Below are 23,488 nucleotides of genomic sequence, written 5' to 3'. Positions count from 1 at the left end.
AGTTGTACGAGTCTGTATTATGTTACGCGCACCTCGTTTTGTTTCACTGGTGTTATCAAAAGATGATCTTTTAGATTTCGTGGACGATTGCCGCTGTATGAGCTGCTCTTTGGTTATGAAGCGTATTAAATTTGTGATTTAATGTGTACTTCAAAAGTTTTTTTAAGGACTTCGAAAGCCATCAAAAGATTTGGATCATTTTCTTTTAAAGTCTTTTGAATGACTATCAATATCTTTCCAAGTGTTTTAGAGACTTTTTTTGTGACTTCAAACAGCTTTCAGCTTTTAAATAAGTTTGAAAGACTTCAAATCTTTGTTATATGTATTCACTGTTGGTCGCTTAAAATCGATTGTTCAATAATAATCCTTTGATTTAAAATATTTTATAATCATGCAAGTAAAAAATCAGTTAATTGTATTTTAATGTAGGGTCGTTTTGACTAACCATTCCAGTGCTGATGATAATTCTGAGGCAGAAATTTCTACAGTTAAGAATCCTTTTAAAAAATAGTACATAGCTTTCCAGAGTTTGAAATCACTTTGAAGTCATGACTAAAATTCAGGACCAAACGACGTTTGGAGCTTCTTGACACGAATGAGCAAAGTTATTCAATTTGTTCCGTTAAAATTCAAGGAATAAAAATCATTCGTGTACTGTAAAACAGCAATTACCCAAGACAGGTATATTTTCAACTCCTTCATCAATACAAATTTGAAGCAACAGTCCTCGTAACTCAGAGCTTACACGACAATCGACATCAATTCCGATCGGTTGACCATCCACCTAAATACCGCAGGAATTAATAGTCCCATCAATCGGATTGTCGAACTCTTTGCCCATGTAAAATAAATAAACACGCGGTCTATCCCACCAAGGCCTCGCGGGCATCGACTAACTTTCTCAATTTGTTAGATCGGTATGGCATATATGTATGCATTTATACGTGCATTCATTTATCTCTCGAGAGAAGAAAGAGAGAGAGAGAGAGAGAGGGGGGCGGGAAGGGAGGAAGAAAAAAAAGGATTCGAGTAATTTATGTACCGCAAAGCCCAGTTTCTGCCATCCTCCCTCTATCTCTCTCTTTCATCCTTATCCTCGGCCCTGTCTCCCCCGGCTTATCTCTCTCTCTCTCTCTCTTCCTCTCCGTACCACCTCGTGGGGCTGCTCTTTTCTTTCTCCACAGAAACGTGTTCTCTCTCTCTCTCTCTCTCTCTCTCTTTATCCTACAAGAGAGGCTCGAGGATTTTTCTCTCGTGCGATACACGCATACACACGAGAACGCGGTTTCTGTAGGTACACCCTCCTCTTCCTCCTTTTCAGCCCGTCGCGTCTTACTCGAAAGACGAGACGAGTCCCTCCTTCTCTCTCTCTCTTCTTTGCATGTGCAAGATCGGCTTCTCTTTCCATCCTCCGTTGTCCTTTTCGTGGTCGTTGTTTTTTGCATCAACCGGCCGACTACTATACTATAATGCAACGCAAGGTAGCCCCCTCACGCTGCGTCGCGGTCGGGGTTCTCTCGCGGACGTGCGAATTCTTTTTTGTCCAACCCCCACTCGGTGCTTCGGTTTTTATCTCTTGTACCATGTGTGTATGTAAATTAATTGAGGGTATGCGGGAGAATACGCTTTTCCCCGCAAATAATTGTATACTCTTTTGCGGTTGAGTAACGATAGGTGAATCATCGGATTTCGAATGTTCAACGTTGTTGGTTCATTGAATTTGAACATCTTTCGATGATTTTTAGAAGGTGGAGTCTATTTTATATGAATACAATTAGGGTTGATTGCTTGATGTGGAAAGTTAGTTTTTACTTGGATGAAGGAAAATCCAAAGGAAAAATCCTTATCCGTTTTGATCTTCTCTGGCGTGTACAGGATTTTCTCAAAGAAGCGCAATTAGCAGAAACGCGCCGACAAAAAGTTTTATCTCGTTCGCGGACACTTTCGCGGACCCCCGGAGATAAGCATCTGTACGAGAGAGCCAATTACTCGTTAAAGGATATACTTTACATGCTAATGATTCCGCGTGGAGATTCAAAAGCCCGTACGATGAATTACGTTCGTCCTTAATCGTCTCGAGTAACGGGTAAATGAACGCAATTTCGCGTCTATTAATCCCATGGCGGATATTATGGGGACGCGTTTTCGCGACTATGTAACAATGAGCTGAGGTTAAAATAGAGACGAGAAACCGAGGGGCAGCCGTGAAAACTGGAAACTCCGGTAGTGCGGGATTTCTCTCTCGGCGGCATTGTGATTTCCTCCTTCACTTTCCGGGATAAAGTTGCACGCGCGCGCCTTTCTTCGCGACCCCAGTTTTTCTTCTCGCTTTGGCTTCTTCACTTTACAAGTATACATGTGGTATTCCAATCTGGGATGGGAAAGGAGGAAGGGAGAGACGGTTCAGGTTGAGCTGCGCGGCTCTCTTCGATAATACCAAACGCGAGAGCGTTTGACCGGTTTTGCGGTTGACGTATGCTCTTTGTTTTACTGCTGTTTTTTGTTTTCTTTGCGCGTCGCATGTTATACAATTGTTCGGGAGCCCGTGATTTACGAACCCCGTAGTTTGGCGTGTGCGGGTGTCTGCTGTTGTTCCTGTTGTTGTTGTTCTCGGGTGAAAATTATGGCGCGCGTTTAACGCGCTCTGTGACTGCGCGTGTACACGATTCCGAGCTATATATCGTTGCTCGGCGCCTTATTTGCCCTGTCTTGCTTGATTTATCGGCAATTCTTGTGGGCACATTTTTTTTTTTTCTTTTTAACTGGATTAGTATTGTCAAAGCAACGATACTCGATTTTTTGTAATTGATTTCATGGAATAAGATACCTACTTGTTTGGGTTAAAGTATTAAGACAACGTGTACGCAAACTGGTTTGAACGTTTCAACCCTTTGACTCATGAATATGGAATTTCATGATGGTGGATTCTTATCTGGTTTGAAGTGCCTCTGTTGGGTTTGTAATGATGATGTATAGGTTAAGGTGGTACTTTCATGAAATTATTATGAACAGAATGGCATGAAATCTTGAGGAATCATTTATTGAGTTACAATACACTACCCCTCAAAATTTCAGAGTAGGCTGACGAATATAAACGCAAAAAATGATAAATGAAAATTAAATTCCTAACATGTGCTCTTATGGCAACTAAGCATTTTTTACTGAAAGTTGTAGCCTAGTTATTTGAAGCAATTTGTGCAATTCCAAACATACTCCTATCTAGAAATATATGTGTTCATGGACTTAATCAAAAGATATTAAAAGAAATACATGCATACATTTTCGTTAAAATATACATACATGTTAAAAGCATAGGCAAGCATCCACTGCTGGTATTTTAAGGTTAAGCGTGAATTTTAGATAATCATTCCTACGAACTTTTATATCGTATATTAAGATCTAAAATTTTGAATCAGTACTTCATTTGCCTCAATAAACAATATTAACAAAAAATCAATTAAAATTTAAGCAGCGTTAACAAATATCATCTTGACAATGGCACCTTTGACTCGGAAGTCATAAAAGAACCACCTTAATACGGTTTGTAACTTTTTAGGATCGCAAACCTTCCATACGAAAGTATTTGGATTTTGACCACAGAACCTGGTAGTGACTGAGTCTGTGATCTCAAAGTTAGTTTTCGAAGTTGTGTGAGAGTCAATACTTGTACTTCTTAGTGAGTCAACTGTGTTTTTACTTTATTCTAAGTTCTAAAGAGTGAAAAATGTCACGCTTCTATACTTACATGTTTTATCTGGGGTTAAAGTGGGCCTTAGAGATCATCTGAGAGTCAAACATAAAGTCGCTACCTGGTTTTTGGTTAAAATCACACAAATTTTGTTCAAAATTTTCATCAGCATATCATTTTTCTATGATTCATAATCATATTGAAGTGTTTTAGTGACCCTCAAATTGACCCTAGAGGTCACCTTAACCTCAAATTTAATATGAACTAAAACGTAAAATTTTACACTCTTTCATATTCTAGAAAATTTTGTGATCAAACTCATACTTTTGTCCAAAACTTTAAATCTTTAAGTATTTTTGTCACTACTAATGATTAAGTTCAAACAGTTTGACCTTCAAATAGCCTTTATAAGTTACCCTAAGGCCGTATCACGTAAGTAAAATTTTACACTTAATCCCCAAGCCAAATAACAGGATTATCATCAGTATGAAAGTTAACAGGATAATATATGTTTCTGTAAAGTGAACTTTAGATTAAAGATATTTACACTACCAGATATTTTGGTAAAAATGTGGCAAATTGTACGGTAACTGCTTAGGAATATAGTATACCACCGTACACATTAGTGGTACTTACATCAACACAATTCTACGTAATAGAATCCATAAAAGTTATCTAGATGTTTCAACCTCATTGTCATACCTTTGACACAATGGAATCCCGGCTATTTAGGTTGTATTTGTGTCAAATTCGCGAACTATGAACATCTAGATTTATGGTCCTAACAAGAAGAAAGAAACCACAGAGACTATCACAGCTCAGTATCCAAATTAAGCACTAAAGAACTATTCGATAAGTCAAAGGGTTGAACGTCACCAATAAACATCAACAAAAACCGGTCCTTACTTCGAGAAGAGCAATGACGAGCCTCGTGCCTCCACTCTGAAGGGCAATCGTGCCAATCGTGGTCGTTTTTGGCTTCGAGCTGGCACTTTGGTCTCCACCTCCACCTTCACCCCCGTTCCCGTTCACCTCCACCGTCGACGCGTTACGCTCCTTCGGGCTCTCGTTGGCCCCACAAACATCGTGGCCATTCTCCTCTGGAGCGCCGCTGGCGCCGTTCACCATTTTCGCGGCCGGTGCACTCCTACTTAGCTCCCTCGTCGACGACACGCACTAAATTGGAGAGACACAGCTGTTGGTTCGTTTTGTTCGCCAAGATCGCAAGGGACGATTTGACTCGCGCGGCAAAAGGAACAGGGTCCTTGGGTATTTTGCTTTTTGCTCGGCGATTCGCTCGGAAGATCGGGAATAACGAGGATTCGTTTTTTCAATTAAACTTTGCAGGCTTTAATTTCGGAATTTTCTCGTCTCTCATCGTGGGTTTCGCAATTTTACCGAGGGACCGATCGACATCGCATTTTCAGCTGAAAAGAAATAAATCCGTCAACCACGTAGTTACGTGGTGCACAATTTTTTCACTCCCCACAAGTTACGTTGCATGGCGAGTACATTGCGCTAAAATTAACCTGTAGAATCTTACGAAAGCGCGTACTCGCGACTGTAACGGGATAAGCGACAAAAAAGTCCCTCTGGGAGTAGCGAGACCGTTACGCGTGTATCAATCTCGCGTTATCTGTCGACCACAAATTTACCAATGATTACAAAAGGACGACCTTTACACGAACGTGGTGACCCTCATATCCACCGCCCCCTCCCCCCCTTCGATGAAAAAAAAGTCTCGATCCGATACCATCATCGTCCCTTTTACTCTCCACCGGGACGCCGCGCTATCTTATCCCCGAGACTCGCAACAAACAGTTCCAAGGAGTGCGGCCAATTAAGTGCGCAAGCGCAGATCTCTGGTGGTGTACGTGTATGTTGTTCCTGGCTCGACTCCAAGTAATCATCGTCGTCTTGGGGCCGGTCCGAAGCTACCGCGCAATAATCATCATGATAATTCGAAATCGGCCGGCCGTGAGACTGTACGCGCTGGCGACGAAAATAGGACTTTTTATTTGGCCTCTCGCGCTTACGCGAGTTATATATTTGTGTGTAAGAGCTACCGTTTTTTTTTTTTTTTTTTTTTGTTTTTTTTTGCTGACGCGTGGCGCTTTTATTGTGTCGAGAGGGAGAAAAAAAAAGGGCGTGTGTGGGCTTGTGCTGGATATCCATTGGGTTTGCGGTGCACGAGCCCCTCCGTCACTGGGGCGTGGGAGTTCTTGCTTTCGTCCTTTGTAGGATACATTCACGCTTGCACATGTTACCGTGAGTGATAGTAGTTTATCCGTGGGTCTGAATGTACCGGCGTACTGGGCACTATTAGAAGCCTATTGTTTACAGATGCTTCTTGGCACGCGCCAAACGATTGTCCGGTTCATTGAAGAGTGAAGGGTTTTAATGTGATCGATCGGTGACGTCGATTGGATGAAAGGGAAATTGTTTTTTTTTTTTTTTTTTTCTTTATTTTATGTATTTACGATTTTAAATAACAATTTACGCTACTTCGATTCTGTAAAAAATTCTTATGCGAAGTGTTTATTGCATACTGTATTAATTTGTAAATATCTTCTCGTAATAACACAAATAATAACAAGTACGAATTCTGAACTTCGTTGTACTTTACAGCACATTTTTAGTATTTTTGTAGTATATTATTTTAGTGTTTGAACTTAAATAACACTGATTAGTAACTTTAAATTTTAAATTAAAAAAAGCATCTTGTGAACTGCTTGATTTTAAAAATTAATAAAAAATAAATTTAATAAAATTATTGCATTAGCTTTTTTTAGTTTACATGCATTCATAAATTTTAAAAGATATTTTGAACAGTGTACAGCTTTTAAAAATCGTTGTAAACGAATCAGTTTACATTTAATACAAATGTTTGATTTCATTTTTATTAATTTATTATAGAATTAGTATTGTAAATGTTCATTGCGCAAGATTATTTATGAAAACTTTATGGTATACTTTCACGTAGATTAATTTAATCTAATTAAACAAATTTTTTTTTTTTATTAAAATAGTATATAATAATAAGCAATAAAAATAAAATAAAAAAAAGTAATTTTATTTTGTAGTTATCAATATCTGCATTCATAGACAGAAAGTACACTCAATTTAAATATCAAGAGAATTATCATATCAGCGATCTTTAATAATACTCTGCAATGGTTTTATCGAACATCGGCACTCCAGAGAGAGAACCGTTAAGGTATTATCAGTGACATTCCATTAAAATGTATTAGTGTGCTCGTTTAATACTTCTTATATTTAAGAAAAATGATAAAATAATAGTGACGACAAATATAAGAACAATGTGATGAGTTGAATATTTAAATAATGTTTATTTAATTTTTGGATTAGGAGCTGGACGTTGTTTTTAATATTACTGTTTGCAAAATGTACTAAATAATTTTTTTAGTTACGTTTGTAATTAAAGTGATATCACTTTTTAAGTAACGAGTAGTAGTATTTAATATAATTTCAATAAAATTGAAACTATTTTAATGCTAAAATTTAAAATGATTTTCCGCAAATTTGAGAACAAATAAGTTAAATTTATTTTATATAGAATATTTTAAACGAATAATTAAATACTTGAGATTGTACTTAGAAAAAACTTTGAATCAGATTATTTAAAATAAATCAAATACTCTTTTATTTTTAATATATGCATTTTAATTCTATGTATTAAGAATGAAAAACTTCTTTCATTACTTTCTCAAATTAAAATTAAATTACAAAAGTATTTAATAAAGTAAATTGAAATACATATGTATTTAGTTAATAGCTGTAAAATACGATGCATAATTTAGATGTAATTTATAATTAATTTGAATTACTTTTATCGATCACAAGTGTACGGACGGACTCTTTAAGCTACTTTTATAATGTAAATGTATGATAGGACAATTGCATATACGGTTTTTGTGATTACAATTTTTAATTTAAAATATTGTATTTCAAATAATGCAATTAAAATATTGATTTTTTAGTATTAAAACATAAATTTTGAAAATTTATACATTCAAATTAATTTAAAAAAATTAAAAAGCCTGTAAACTGGCTGGAGTAATAGCAATAGTTTATCTACCAACCTGGATTGTATTTGATGCTTTAAAAAAAAATTGAAAAAGTTTAATCAAAGAGTTATTATTTTCATTAATTATTAATAAGCTAAATATGTGAAAAGATGGCCTCACTAGGGTTCAGATATCAAAAAAAATAATAATAATAAATAAATAACAAATAAAGAAAATTGTTCAATAAATAATTATTCAATCAATAAATGACTGATGTGTTAAAAATACAATTTCTCATTAGAAAATTCCCTAAATGAAACCAAAACTCTGTTATACGGAACCAAACCCTAAATCAATCCAATACTTTCGACGAATGCAGAAGAAACGAAAAAAAAAAAAATCGAATTGATTCTTGAACACAACACACAGTCTCATCACATCGGGATGTCACTTAAACGAACACGCACGCGTACACGTGTAGCGCGGAACAAAAGCGGTCTGACCGGTGGCGTTCTTCGAGCGAGAAGCGCATTCTTACACCGGAGGACCAAGTTGTTTTGGAGGTCCTTTTGTTGAGTAAGAAAAAAAAAATGCCAAGAGCCGAGCAAAAACTTTGGTGGACTATTTTGTTGGGTATTATAAGTACGAGCCTGTTTCTTGCATCTTACGCGCATTATCAACCCCACGAGCGTGACTCGATAAACGGCTAATGTATCTTATCGCGCCCGAGTTGCTGTACTGTATAATTCGCTGCTGCTCGCTCATTTTCTTTGACCGCATCACTTCGTTTTTGCTGCTGCTGCTGCTGTAATTTTATTTTTTTTTCATGACATTGTGTGCTTTGTATGTGTTTGACAACACTTATTGTTATTATTTTTTTCTTGTGTAACTTCGTAAGGTGAGGTTAAATAAAAGGCTTTTGGCACTGTGTATGAAACAATACCGAGAATTTGTGTGCTTTTCACGTGAACTTGCATTAAAAATTTTACGTCTGGTCTAAAAAAAACTGGTTCTTTATTTTTTTCTGGTAGCTGATTGTCCGTACGCTTTGTGCGTCGTTGTTAGAGTCTAATTTATTTGATGAGAGATTTACGAGATCCTCGATTTGGACACACCATTTTTATTCTAAATTTATCGAGTGACTCGAAACTTCAGTATAGTTCAGTTTTATTAAAAAACAACGATTAAAAAATTTTATGAGGTTTGTGTCTTTGTACATTGTGTATTTATTTATTTTGTAAACAATATATATAACTTATTCATGAAATATTGCGTTGTCTCGTAATGTATGTTATTTCGGTAGAAATCGTTAAAAAAATACTTTTAACTCACGAAAATAACCAACATACAACATTTTAGTTTACGAGATACATTTAATTTTGGCTGTAGTGCTTTTCTTCGTATGTTTTCTAACTAAAATTTCCAGCTAAAATAAATTTATGACTCACGACGCGTTCTTAGTGATCTTTGTAGTTACTACGGCTTCCTTATTCTTTGCTATTATGTATTATTAGTGGTCAACTTGAGAACTTTTTTTTATAAAAGTTATTGCTTTCAATAAAACATACTGTATGGAAATGCAATGATCGACTTGTTGTTAATTTTTCTTTCTAACTAATTATTTCCCGGAAAAGCTCATAAATCATCAACATTTAAAATTAAATTCGTCTTTACTTCGAGTAATACGAAATATTATTTTTAGATTTTTAGATATAGCATGTATTCGTAGATATACTTTTGACATTGATTTTATACGCAATTTCGACCTACTAACTTGATTACAGTAAGTAGCGATTACATTTCTTTTATATCACAGCTCGTACTGCAGCCCATTTGTCGCTCAAATATGTATGTAATAGACCTAAATATTTTAAATACATTATTATGATAAATTTCGTTCATTTCCCAGAAAAAGAGCACAAAAAAGACGACATCCCCTATTACACTTGCTAGCAGTTTTGATTCATATTAATTGATGTTTGTGAAAAAAATCGTTTTCAAACCGATCTTCCGAGCAAAACCTCGAAAAGCAAAGTAACCCTTCGAAATTACCGAACAATAATCGTACAACACGCTCGTTCACGAGCACCAAGCAAATTCCACCGACTGCCCAGAAATCGGCCGATTGCACTCGATCATACTTTCTTCTCGGAACACCTTCGATCGGTCATTAAAAAAAAAAAAGGGGAGGAAAAAAATCGTGTAGCCAGTGTAGTCGCGCAGTAATAATATACAAAAAGGAATCCAGCATCAACGGAGCACGCACGCCCGCACTACGTATCAACATACATCAATATGTTAAAAGCGCGCACGTGCACGACGCGACGATCCGGCGCGATCGGCGCACTAGCCGGCACTGAAGAATCCTCTCCTCCAATTTGGAAAGGTCGACCGGCATCGAGCTAAAGCGCCGCCAAGGAGGAGCTTAGCGAGTCGGCCTCCGTGTTCGCGGCACACGTGTATACACGCATGTATATATAACCAAGGTATATACGCGACGGAAGATTCTTTGCACATGTGTGCGGTGCTTTTATACGAACACGCGATATGTGTTGGCTAGAAGATCTTCTTGTGGAGCGAAGAAGAAAGAGAGAGAGAGGGCGAATAAGGGTTCCCCGTAGGAATTCTGGCGAGGTAGGTATAAAACCTTTGCCTCACCTAAATTTAGAAATTCCCGTATAAGCCGCGCTATGGAGAGAAGAAATAGAGGCTGAGAGACGAGTCTCTCGGTCTGTCTTGCGTACGGTAGCGCGGCTTACAGCGTCATGGGAGATTTTGGTAAAGATTCTGGGTGTCGGGTTATTGTGTTTACGTGAGAGGACATTATTTGGATTTTTTGAAACTTTTAGTCTTTTGTTGGCTAAATTTTTTGTTTTTTTTAACAAGATTATCGGAAAAAAAAACTATTTCACCATCATCAAGATACAACTGGTGAATTAAAATTTGTTAAGAAAGAAAAGGCATTTGTAGTTAAAAAAACATCTTGGTATTGTTGGTCATTACATGGTATTCTGTAAACTCGAATCTTATCATGAAGAGAATGTATTCCATGAAAAAAATTTGATTGACAAGAATCGTGTATCAATTGAAAATTTTTTCACCATTAGACCTTATCAATATCTATCCAACGACGAAATGGTGAGGATTCTGGCTCACAGTTAATTAGCTCTTAATTTTATGAAAATACTTATAAAAAATTCATTAGACGATAGAGTAATCAACATTAACGTGAGTAAAAAAACGCTTCAATTATCGAAGGGATGAATAAAAATGATTGCAGTAGGAAAAACTAATTAGTAAAGATTTACGTTAAATGCTGGTAGTATTACTAGCATTACGGTGTAATTTATTTATAATTTTGTTGTATTCATGTTCAGTTAACTAGTTTTATGATTTCATTTTGATCTTCATTGAAGACATTGTCAAGTTTCTTGTATTATTTATGATTTGTTAAGAATAATTATTTAAAAAATTATTGTAAAATACAGCTATTTAGTATCCAGAAATAATCTGAATCTTTCTGAACAAAGCTACTGCAGTAATATTTTGAAATGTACAGAAATGAGTAGATGTTTCTTAATTAGTAGGAAACAATAATATTTTAAAATTTTGTAAAAAAATTAAGATATTAATTGTATTACAAAATCTATAAAATCTTTAAGGGAAAAGCCGAAATTTTAAAAAACGGTAACTTACATGTCTTTGAGAAATTACTAAACAAGACTAAATCGTCAAAAAATGTAGTTAATTAAAAAATATAAGAAAAAAAATTGGCTGATTTAAAACTTTTTAGTTAACAGCAACTAAAAAATCGTTCCAAAAGTAGCTGTTTTGATTTTACTAAGAAAAATCGTCGCTATAAAAACTATTTAACAAGGTAGCTATTTTAAAACAACAAAAAATAAAGTATTAAACAGCAGTCATTCTTGAATTGAGGGATGGCTACTTGGAAAACGTATTACTCGTATCAATTTTGTACGGAAAGATATTATTTTAATGGTATATATTTAGAAAAAGTAGTTATTAAAAATCTTTGAAATAACTTTCTACCTTAAATCATCTTTATCAAAAATTGTACAACATAGCAAATTTCATACAAAAATTTTTTTTACATTTTGCAATATCTCTTTATCATTTGAACTGGACTTTCTGAAGAATTTTTTATATTAAGCAAAAGAGAATCAAAAAAACAATTTTCCTATAAATTTTTATCATTGAAAATGGTACGTTTCAGTTAATGTTTAACGTTTATAAGTATTATTTTGCAAGCTTGCATCTGACCAACAATAAATTATGGTTGGGCTTAAAGGAATTTTCCAATTTAGTGTTCTCTATCGGAAATTACAGCTGAAGATGAACAACAGAATTTCTAAGTCATTTTTTATTCAATAATTTTTTTTAGTGTAATGATTATTTCATCACTAATAAAAATATTTGATTAATTGTTTTCATAAATATGTACAGTACTTTTTCTATCAAAAAATAACATAGACAAAGTTGAAATACGTACAACTTATCTATAATAAACAAATATGGTTTATGGAAAATACGAAAAGTGTTGGTTTATAAAAATTTTCGTACATAAATTTCATTATAAATATATAATAAATACTTTTTACTTAAAATCGATTTTATTGACATTTTTACCAAACTATAGTAACGTGATTAAAATAATGGTTAAAAAATTCTTTCAATTCGTAAATACAACAATGACGAAAGCATTTGCAATAAATACATATTAATATGCAGCCTATTAAATAATTAACAAAAAGAAAAAGTTTTATTAAAAATATACAAAAATATAAAATGTTATAACAATGATTATGCGCACAGGTTATTGCAATGGTTACGTTTACTAAAGCACAAGCTTGGTATGATATGATAATTCTAAAATGTGATCATAAAATGAATGTAACAAGTTGTTTCACCAGTGAAAATTTAACGTCACCTTTATTTTGCATTACTTTTTACCTAAATAAAAAAATCTGCTGTTGGAGAAAAAATCTGATCCAACGGAAAAATAATTGCTTGTTTTATTTTAGCTTTACCTTAGTTTATTAAGTCAGATCTCAATAATATCAAGACAAAAATGAAGTGTTTAAATGAAACGAAATAACAAACGCAAGTGATATAAAATCAGAAAAAACAACAAATTTGTACATTGCCATATTTTTTTTCTTCTTTTCATTCAAAGGTGAAACAACAAATTTGCGTATTTTCTTCGTCACGAAAAATTATGCAAAAAAAAAAAAAAAATGAAATAAACTAGTTGAGCTCGCAAACGGCTATTGTGGCGGCAGGCATCACCGTAAGCTCCTCGACGGCCACGAACGCCGTTGCGCAAGCGGCGACCGCGAGCTGCTGACACTGCTGCTGAATCGCTGGTACGACAGATGAGTCCTGAGAACTTACCGTTTTCATTTTTTCCAGGAATTCGCGCTCTTGTCTCGAAATTTCCGGCGTTTGGTAATCAACTGGAATTTTGCCGCCGTGATTTACGGCCTGATCGGTAGTGCTACCGATTTTTCGATCGGTATGGCCGTTCAAGCTGCCGTGGGCTTCGGATTTCGTGTAGCTAATGAGTTTGGATGGAGAGGCGTACGCGTGCTCTTCACGGTGGGTTGTGAGTGCTGGGGGTAGTGGTGGCGGTGGTGGTATGGCGTAGCAGTCGTCGACGATGGTTCGGTTGAGATCCTGGAGCTCGCGATGGTCGAGATGCTCGGTGTGATCGGTAATCGTGTTTGAGACGAGTTTGTAGGAGGCCACTCCAAAGTGCGTGTTGTGCGTGACCCGCAGCGTCGTCGTTTCTGTGGTCTCTTTGATGATTATTCCGTCTTTGTCCTGCGAGAAAAAATAATGTTAATATGCACTGTATCAGTCTATAATAAAAATGACAAGTAATGCACAATAAATTTTGAAATTTTATTGCTTTTGCGAGATTTTATTTTTTTTAATCCCCTTTTGCCACCATAGATAAAAAATATAACTCATCCATATTTAACTAATAAGATTAGGTTTAAAAATTTCAACGAAAAACATTGTACTTACAAGTCTCTGTAAAACAATATTATTCACACAAGTTTTCTGACGAAAAACATTACAACGAAAATTCCTGACTAAAAAGATGTTTTAAAATTTCCAACTATTATCATCGCATCTCAAAATGCTTGGAGGAAAATAATTTTCTGAAATTCTACAATAAAAACCATGAAGGATCTTTTGAAATTTTAAAACGATAAATATTATTACTTTTAGAATCCAAAAGATCGATGGCTCACGTGATAAAGCTTATTTATGGGAAATATGACCACCTTATTGGATTAACCGTATAGTTTATTTTGAGAAGATTTACGAAAAATAATATTTTGACGAATTTCGTTTTGCAGTACTAAACATGAAGTCATTATGAAGTGAAGGATTATTAAAAATTTTTATGGATAAGTAAAAGCCTTATACCATCGCCTGCTCTTCAAATAATGATTATATAAAAGAGGACATTGATTAATGGATTAAATAAATGTAAATTATGAAATTTATAATATCCATTATGTTGCTGATGGAAAATTGTTAAGGAAATTTTATGAAATAATAATATTTTAATCATATAATATTTTTCTTCAGAAAATTTAAAGCTGCCATTTTTTGTCTATGGCATCCATTTATAATTTATACATTGACAATATTCAATACGATTATTATCATCTTTTACAATAAACAGTTTCATCGTCTATTTAAACTTACTTTAATCGTTCTCTGAATTACAGTCGCCGTATCTGGACTATATTCGATAATATCTCCATCAGTGGGATTTGTCGATTCCATTATGGCCTCATTTATCGTTTCAGAAAGTATCTCGTTTTTCTTTGTCATTTCATCTTCTACTTTACGGCTGTAAACAGAAAAAAACATTTCTTATGAGCTCAAACAAAAAAACTTTTTCATCGATCCCATATGTTAGCCCATTCTTTAATTAATCAATTGTTTAGACGATCAGAAAACTCGTTTACTACCACTCGAGCAAATAAATGTATACTTATCTGAGTACTACCAACTGTACTCCCTTAGTATTACCATTGTTGGAAATACATACTACTAAATTAAACAGCGTAAAAGTAAAGACATTTTTTAAACATTAATACAAATATAACAGTACTCTTTGGCTGAAAAGTTATTTGTTTTTGAAAATAAAAAATGAAAATAAAAAATCTATTATTAACGTCACGTAATTGATGAAGAGCCAAAATATTTACATGTTTTTTTTTTTTTTCTAACACTGTGAGTTATGAGCCAGTACGGGCACCATGTGGTGTTCCGAATCCCCGTTAAGATGAAAAAAAAGCCTTAAGCAATGACGATTCCCCCCGTCGTAAACAAATTGTCGCACCTATCGGCAGTTCCGACGACAGCCTCCAAATAATCACGTGATCTGTACTCTTTGCGCGCAATACAAACGCCGGGGGACACAAGCATTGCACGCTTGGCCCGCCTCCTACAAAATAGCTGACAAAGACGCCTGCGCTCTAAATAAACGTGAATGAGCCAAGCGCCGTGCGCCAGAAATAAACCTCATTTAAATTTTGTCAAAAGCACCTAAATGCCCAGTGGTAGGGTACACGCGCTCCCTCCCCCCCCCTTTCTCATCTTTATACTAAATATTACTCACCAGGTCGTTGAAACGAGGGCATCCTCGTACTCGGACGAGAGGAACGATTCGCTGCGCGACCTTGGGACACTGGAGCACTCGGTCGCCGTCACGTACTCGTCTGCGTTCGAGTCTTCGATGGCACTTCTATCGCTCGCTCGGCTATGGTTGTCCGACTCTTTTGCGTTAGCTTCCTGAACGATAGAAGAAACATTTGATGATTTTTTTTTTTTTTTCAAAAAGATTTTTAAACTAAAGCTCTCTGGAGCTTTTCATTTAAAATACAAGGTAGGTATGTTTTTTGGAACTTGTTTGTAACTAACTTCATTTCATAATCGATGGTAGACTACAAGTGTTTTTAAATTATCTACAGCTTCGACAAACCGAACCTTACTTTGCAGTTAAAAGAGATACGCTTCTTCGGTTCGTATATCTATAATAAATCTATAATAAATTCCGAGTCTTCAAGATATTTTTAAATAAATTAATATTTCTACTGTAAACGCATGGTTGCTGTCGCTTGTCTATTTTCGGGGTCGCAACAAGCCGTTTGAAGAGCTCCCGATCGTTTCGTAGAGATACCAGAAGTGACCATTCCAGAAGACAAACTTCATCTCCGTACAGCTCGAAATAACTGCCCCGTCAAATTTTTCGCAATGATTCATCGATAAAGTATCAAAAACCGATATAAACTTTGATCCACTTACGTCTCTTATTAATCCTTCAAACTGTACGCTTTGCCACTTTATACTTGCGGTTTGATTTATTTACTCTGTATATTTTTGTAACACTCGATTTAAACATGTATTCCTACGATTTTTGTTAATATTATCACATGTATTTTTACTGGAGGGCCAGACATGGCATAGCCACAAGGCCTCAATAAAGCTCAATCTAATCTAATCTGATATAAATCAATTGGTAACAAAAATTTTAGATATGATGCACACACCAGAGCCTCTAACGAACTAACTCAAAATCATTCTCCAAACTCAGCCCGTAGAGCCAATCAGTTAGCAAAGACGCTTCGTTCCTGTGCATCAAAAAATAGCTTCGAACGATCTTTTTTTTTTTATTTATTTATTTCAAGAAACCAGCAAAAATTTTACGACCGGTAGAGCCGCTTCTTTTCACCGCGGTACATCCACGTCTAAAGATAACTTTATCACCATCGAAAAAAAGGTCTCTTTCTCCGACTTTCGAAACCAATGGAAGAAAAAAAAAAAGTTCATACCTCCAACCTATTTCCCCGCTGGCTCCCCGCTGCAACAGCCCCCTCTGGACTCCTCCCCACGGCGTCTCTCGCATCTTCGCCCCCTGAGATCCTCCCAGCGTCCTCTTCCCCGGCAGGATTGGGAGCCTGACTTCTCGCCCCGGCCTCGTACAGCTTGGCGTCCAATTTTTCCGCCAGCCTCGTCACCTCCAGCAACTTGGCCGATATAGACTGCACGGCCGACAGGTTGCCCCCCGGCTCGCTCGCCTCGTCCGCGAACTCGGACATTCTGTGTGTTCGCAAAAATCCACAAAGAGATAATATACACACTTGTTATAAGCACCAAACTGCACTTTTATCCCTAGCGCACCGCATAACCGAGAACTTGGTTTTTTTAAATGGACACTTGAAAAAATAAAAAAATAAAAAATAAAGAAAGAAGGAAAAAAAAAGCTTTTAACCAAACGGGAAGTGTGCCCGGGACGGCTCCGAAGACTGACACGCCGGAAAGTCAAAGTCGCGCGCTGTTCAGTACACCTAGCGCGTATATTAGTATATTCTTTGCTTTCGCTTGGTTACGCAATGGCAGGGGGGCGAACAGGGGGGGAGGGAGGGAGTCGCGACTTTTCCAAAGTGCACGGGGGAACGATGCAAAAAGCTCGACGCGCCGGCGTTGAATAGTACGTATAGGTGCGTCTAATGGTCGTGGGGTCTCGTGGGAGAGAAAAGCTGGGTCGCGATCGCGAATCGGGTACACGGCGTGGTGAGCAAAAGAGGCCGACCGCGAGATGAAAAAGATGGTGGGAGTAAGGAGGAGGCTTAAGGGGAGGGTAGCAGATGGTGGATCGTTAAAAAGAAAGTGAGAGCTTTTAGTTCATGAAAGGGTTTTAATGATAACTCATACGTGACAATATTAGACATGCCTTATACCGTAAGCTCATCAAACACAATCGCTCAATTAACAACATCCATTATCCATTTATTGCAATCGATAGTAAAAAATGAAGTGTACGTGTTTTTTATTGATAATTTATACTGGTAGTTTAAAGATTTATTAATTGAGATTTTTCTGCACTTTTACTCTGCCGTGATGTTTAAATCAGTGAACATTACCGTGAAATGATCCTGAAGAGGATGTACAAACACGGCGAAATATCGACCATAACTGTCAACCAAAAATATGTATACTCAATTTTTGCCTTTCAATTACAGTATTTAAGTATACATTGAAGTGAGAGTGGAGTCGGGAAGAGAATTCCTCCGGAGGATAATAACATTCATTATCATTTTTATTTTATCTAAAAAGTATGTAAATACAATCTATTGGTAAACCAGTTAGTCTAAAACCAGAAGTTGGAAGTATTTAATGGTCTTTTCTTATAATTCTTGTATGTATCCAGCGTATTGTTAATGTGAACAAGAGTACTAGATGAAACAAAAACAAAAAGACACCGAAAGAAATGAGAATCATGACAGAAGGTGAGAAAGTAAGGCTTGTGTGGAGGAAAAAATAATAAAAAGGGTAAACTCTTGCGAAAGAAGCAAAGGCAACAGAGAGAGAGAGAGAGAGCAAGAGAAAGCGGGAGACTCGAGGAGTTGACGAGCCGAAATTTAGAGTGGACGCCGCGTTTCTAATTCCGTTCTGATCGTGAAGCTTTTGCCGCTGCCACATGGGCTCACCCGCGCGCGTCATCGTATCGGGAGCGCATCTGCGATGTCATTCGTGCCTCTTTCTGAGTTTAAATGCCGTTGATGAGGTTTTTTTTTTATGTTACAGGTGAATCGTCGTTTGGAAAATCGAGCTCTAAATCGTCGATTTACTTTGACACCTACGCAAGCTGTTTCTAGACCTAGGCTTCGAGCGCTTGTTTTTTAGAGCTCAAAATACACAGGCCTGTCAACTGGATATTTTGTACTTTGTAACGCAGAGCCAACAAAATAAGTCTGAGTTAATACAGTTTTTATGATGGTTTCACCATTGCTTTCTAGGCGATAGGGAAATGGATTTTTATGAAATAATCTTGCACAAACCCGTACACTCATCAAAATAATGGAAAAAAGTATACTTCTAAGAAGTATGACCATAATATTAAATTTTAAGTATGTGAGCTTACATTACCTCTGATGAGCTAACGGTTCCTTTAGCCGTGATCTCAATAGTCGGCCTAGCCGCACCGTCCGTCCAACTTCTGGTAACAACTGTTCCCTCTTTGCTAGCACATCTCTGATCTCGAATTTTATGCGAGTACTTATGGTGGTGGTACCTACTTTAGTGGTGTCAGTTGCTACAATAGTTTCCGGTGAGGAAGTCACCGATGGTGTGGTTGATCTGCTTCTTTTAGATGTAGACCCAACAGAGCTCACCGTCTCAACCATCTCTTGCAGCTTCGTACAGTGCTGTATGTTGCGTTTGAATAAATGGATATAAGAGTTGGTTAAGTTTGTCGTTGTGTCTATGCACAAAGTATATTTTAAATTTTGAGTGTTGTATGTCTGATTGTAATGGAGTAATTTAATTCTGTAAATTTGGGCTTATCCGTTTTCGTGGAATCATAATCTCTCTATTTGGCTTGTTCATTTCATTATCATTATGTATTACTTAAAGTTCGATTCAAATAGTTTAAAAAAGAAATTCTTACGTCCACGGAATAACTTACATCATCCACGTTACGATGGAAAACGGCACAGACGCGCAAACGAGTCAAATGCTCCTGACCCATTAGGCGTAGTTGTCTCCAGATTTGTTTGAGTTGCAGCATAAGCTCTGTATTATCATTGAGATCCAATTTGCACGAAATTCTTAGAGCACGTGCTCCGTTCACTAGTTGACAACCATACTCATATGTCCCCTATGAGTAATTAATTATCTGTTGTATTGACTTGATATTGATATTTCCGTATTGTAACAGTAATGTGTAAATTATTTCACGTACCCTGGCTGTGTGTTGGAAAGATTGGTGTTCTTGTTTCTGCGTTTGGATCTCCACAACGTTACAGCCAATTTCGACGTGAGTACCAATCAAGACATCGTAAAGATCATTCAACCATTGTACAGCCTAAAAAATAATACTGATGTATGGCAGATCAAACTGGACAGTGAAATAGGACGTCCTGCCTCGAATAATATAACACTAACCTGCTCCGCGTCGCTTTCGTAAGTATAAATAAGTGCAGTTTGCTTCAACGTGAGCTTCTGCAATTCAACGCTATCGTTGAATATATTTTTCCTAGCATTAGTGGCATCTAAAATATCTTGAATATTTATGATATCCTCGCTGTACTCGATTTGGACGTCGCGACAAAGAGCATCTTTCACAGGCATGGACAAAACGTCCGATAACTTTTCACCTTCTTTGACTAGTTCACGCTCTAGTCCTTCTACTTGAATTTTTGGATAGTTAGTTTTAAAAAATACCAATGGTTTTCATTTTGTCAAGTACTTGGCTCACCTAACTTTTGCTGATAACGTTCGAGCTTCTGTAAATTAGCTCCAGCCTTCGAAAAGTCATACGTCCTGTTTCCCATTATCAACTTGTCAAAAACTTCGCTAGTCTTGTCGAAATACTGAAAAATGAAAGTCCTGTTGTAACCATGAAAACAATGGTATAGATTAAGAGACGACACGACACTTCATTGTAACGCACCTCCGACACGAGTCGAAAAAACCTTTGAGAAGTTATAAGGACGTTCCTTCTTCTTTCGAGTCTCGTGGCAAAGCTTCTACAAACAAAATCCATAAAGTCCCTTTGAGACTTTAAATCTTCAGAAAGGTAATTACTTGGTATGCTATCTAATTTATGCAATAACTCGGCGTATTTGCCATACGCATCCTGTAAAATTTTAAGTATTCAACAAAACTGTTTGTTCAATCAGCCGAATCGTATAACCGTTTTACGAATAAACTTACCCTACATTCTAATTCGAGTTTTTCGTGTTCTATCCTTAATTCTTCGGAAGAAGCCACGTCGAAACCTATTTGGTAATGAGCATTCAGCATCGAATCGGCAGGACCTAGAATCCAGTTCGTCACACTTGCAACGCCTTCTTCGAGATTCTCGATATCCCTGAGGATGTCTATGTTCCTGTCCACATCGGACCATGTCCTATCAAGCTCCAGCTAAAACCACGTGGAAGCTTATTTAAAGACCTTTCGCAAATACACTTTATAAACGCATGGAACATACCTGCTTTTGTTCGATAAAATCCATGAGATGATGGATCCTTTGGACTGTATCCAAAACATCCTGTGCAGTTTCTCGACTTATGGAACTTGTCAAGCTTCTACCTGAGAGAATATATGTAGTACAATTATATCCCTATATTCATCTGGTGATAATAAATTGATTGGTACCTATTTTAAGTACTCGCTGAGCCACCGCTTCCAAGTTCATTTCTCCGCTGGAAACCGAACTTTCGTCTGACTTTAAGGACATCAGTTCGCCACTTGTCAGCCTCTCTTTCTGATCGTTCAGCTTCGATATGAGACTTTCCGCATCCCTTAGAAAGTCATCGATACGCTGTAATCATATTATTTGAATTCCAAACAATATCCACGGATGAAATTCCTTATCCGTACTTTTCATAGAATTTAATGCAGCAAACACGATTTATTAGCGCGTTGGAGCAGAGAACTGACACGAATACAAATGGGAAAAATAAAAGCAAAGAAAAGAAAATAATGAATAAGCAGGCTTACCACGCGGTTTTGTATCCAGGCGGTGTGGTCATAGGACTTGCTGCCACCCAGGTTGTACGTCAGCTGATTGGGATCGACGTAAGCGGAAAGCCGGCTCAGGGGAACGTAAATCGGCTGCAGCATACAATGAAAGGGCAATTTTTCTTTTTCTCTTAAACATACATGCATAAACCTTTCGCCCAGCTTATGAATAAATACGTATATCGTACAGGACGAGAATAAAGCGTGACTATTTTCATTCAAACCTTACAAACTGTGTCTTTCCCCAACACCTACTGCATCCCTCGATAAATGTACATGCATTTATATTAAACGCTAAGACCAAAAACCTTTTTTCACCAAATTTGTCTGACAATCATTAATATACATTTTACAAAGGCTTGCGATTATGAGTTTCATAAATTTACGGCTGGGTGATAGATGGTGCTAGTCTATATTTTGGTTGAAAAAATAGCTGATTCGGAGAATTGTGTAAGGGCAACTTAGTATGATTCTTAAAACGAAAACATCAATACTCCCACGAAGAAATAAAAAATTTTTCTGAACCAGTTGCTTCATGAACCTAAACATGAATGTTTCTTCGATTCAGCAATACGAAATGATATTGTGTATCATTGAAAGAAAATCCAAGCTACATGCAACTACGCCACGCTTACGAGCCAATGAAGTGCTAGAAAGTCCCTTCCCCCGTCGGGAAAAAAGTCCCCCTCGTGGAAAGCTCGCACGCGAAAACGAGCACGCACACGCGCGAGTAGGTCAACATCGAAAGTGCAAACTGCGCGCCACCGACCTCGCCGTCCCGATGGGACTTGGTGCAATAATTGTCGACGCGCTGCTTCTCCCAAAAATTGTCGGGTCTCACGGCAATGATCGCCGACACGAGATTGCCAAGGTGCTCGCGGGCCTGACGAATGCAGGTCCTGCTCGAGCGGCATGTTGCGGACCGTGCGTCAACCAGCAGTGTCAGTCCGTGCGATTTGGTGTCCTCGCTGTCAACAAATCACACCTTTAAAGCGTACGCTTATTGCCATTTTCGGTCATACCGATCTGATGACGATTTCACCCGAACGATAGGTAGTTTTGAGCGTTGACTCTACCTGAAGATCGACAAAAAGTACTCGAGCAGCGATTCTAGGTGCGTACGGGTGATCGGTAAGGGCTCGCCTGCTGGGATGTCGAGCACGATCAGCGGCCGATCCTCCCTGTCTCGACCACCTGGTATGTAAGCTACCTCGGTCTCGAGGGCCTCCAAAATATTGGCCGCCTCATTCTTCCTCTCCATATCTTCCCTTCGCTTAGATCATTTCGGTCTTTTGTGCGTGCGTTCTAAAAAAAATTTCCCACGTTCGAGATTTCTTTCAAAAATTTTAAGTTTGTAGATTAAGGAAAATGTGGGGTGTTGACTGGGTTTGGCCAAAACATTAGTTTACGTTGTCCACTCGGGTGTGAGGAGTGAATGGTTTAATTTAAAATATCAATTTATGCGTGTGCTCGCTTCGATACATTGTCGTTCTTATTTTGCTTCTAATTTTTTTTTTTTTTTCTTCTTCGCACGATAATGATACTATCACTGAGCTTACAAAAGACACATCAATGTCTCCAATTATTTAATTTCACTTTGGACAATGTTTTAATTCACTAAAAACCAAGTAATTAAACAAAATTAAAAACAAAACCACCAATGATGGATTTTAAGTACTCCATTCACAAAAATTATAAACGCACAACGTACACTGCTCCAAAACATACCGATATCCAACAGAGCACATCACATCACAGCATCCACCGTCACGGTGTACGACAATTTACACTATGTTGATCTCCGACGATCATCTTCTTCCATCACCATGACGATCTTCTTCACAGCTGATTCGGCAAGCAACGAGCCACGAACGAGCGTTTTCCCGCACGCGCGCTCAAGCCAACTATATCCACTGCACTGCTGGAGCCGTACCACCTTCGCCTCCTCCTCGTGTGACCGCGTTTCTACCTGCAAACCTTCAGGGGACGGCGATCCCCTTCTCTCTTTGGCTTTTTTCTTCCTTTACTGCCGTCTCCTACTCTCTTAGATGCACGCTCCTTCAGGCGCACCTTTCTCTCTCACCATACCGATCCCTCCTCGCTCTCCTCGTTCTCCCTCTTTCACTCCTGTTTTTCCCTTTTTGGCTTCCCTCTCTTTCTCTTCGTTATAATTTTTCTCTCTCCAGACCGCTCCCGCTGT

General features: G+C 37.3%; 1 protein-coding gene across 1 annotated transcript in view; it reads right to left on the bottom strand.

Annotated features, from left to right (window-relative positions):
- Positions 1–22,549, bottom strand: part of LOC106636132 (uncharacterized) — a 69,515-nt gene extending 46,966 nt beyond the window's left edge. Inside the window, exons 1-19 of the mRNA XM_089592120.1 lie at positions 22,365–22,549; positions 22,058–22,256; positions 21,268–21,381; positions 20,923–21,088; positions 20,756–20,856; positions 20,479–20,688; positions 20,216–20,401; positions 20,021–20,135; positions 19,708–19,949; positions 19,505–19,627; positions 19,229–19,420; positions 18,691–18,968; positions 16,593–16,860; positions 15,380–15,552; positions 14,458–14,605; positions 13,000–13,557; positions 5,460–5,671; positions 4,967–5,036; positions 4,595–4,864 (exon numbers count right to left, since the gene is read on the bottom strand). Of these exons, the coding sequence (XP_089448246.1) occupies positions 4,595–4,864; positions 4,967–5,036; positions 5,460–5,671; positions 13,000–13,557; positions 14,458–14,605; positions 15,380–15,552; positions 16,593–16,860; positions 18,691–18,968; positions 19,229–19,420; positions 19,505–19,627; positions 19,708–19,949; positions 20,021–20,135; positions 20,216–20,401; positions 20,479–20,688; positions 20,756–20,856; positions 20,923–21,088; positions 21,268–21,381; positions 22,058–22,256; positions 22,365–22,549 (3,810 nt within the window). The remainder of the gene's footprint in view (positions 1–4,594; positions 4,865–4,966; positions 5,037–5,459; positions 5,672–12,999; positions 13,558–14,457; positions 14,606–15,379; positions 15,553–16,592; positions 16,861–18,690; positions 18,969–19,228; positions 19,421–19,504; positions 19,628–19,707; positions 19,950–20,020; positions 20,136–20,215; positions 20,402–20,478; positions 20,689–20,755; positions 20,857–20,922; positions 21,089–21,267; positions 21,382–22,057; positions 22,257–22,364) is intronic.
- Positions 22,550–23,488: the final 939 nt, after the last annotated feature.

Source organism: Copidosoma floridanum, unplaced genomic scaffold (genome assembly GCF_036245765.1).
Source record: "Copidosoma floridanum isolate Cflo_tuat_1 unplaced genomic scaffold, Cflo_Japanese_pri ptg000014l, whole genome shotgun sequence".
NCBI lineage: Eukaryota > Metazoa > Arthropoda > Insecta > Hymenoptera > Encyrtidae > Copidosoma > Copidosoma floridanum.
This window is presented reverse-complemented; position numbering and strand designations above follow the sequence as displayed.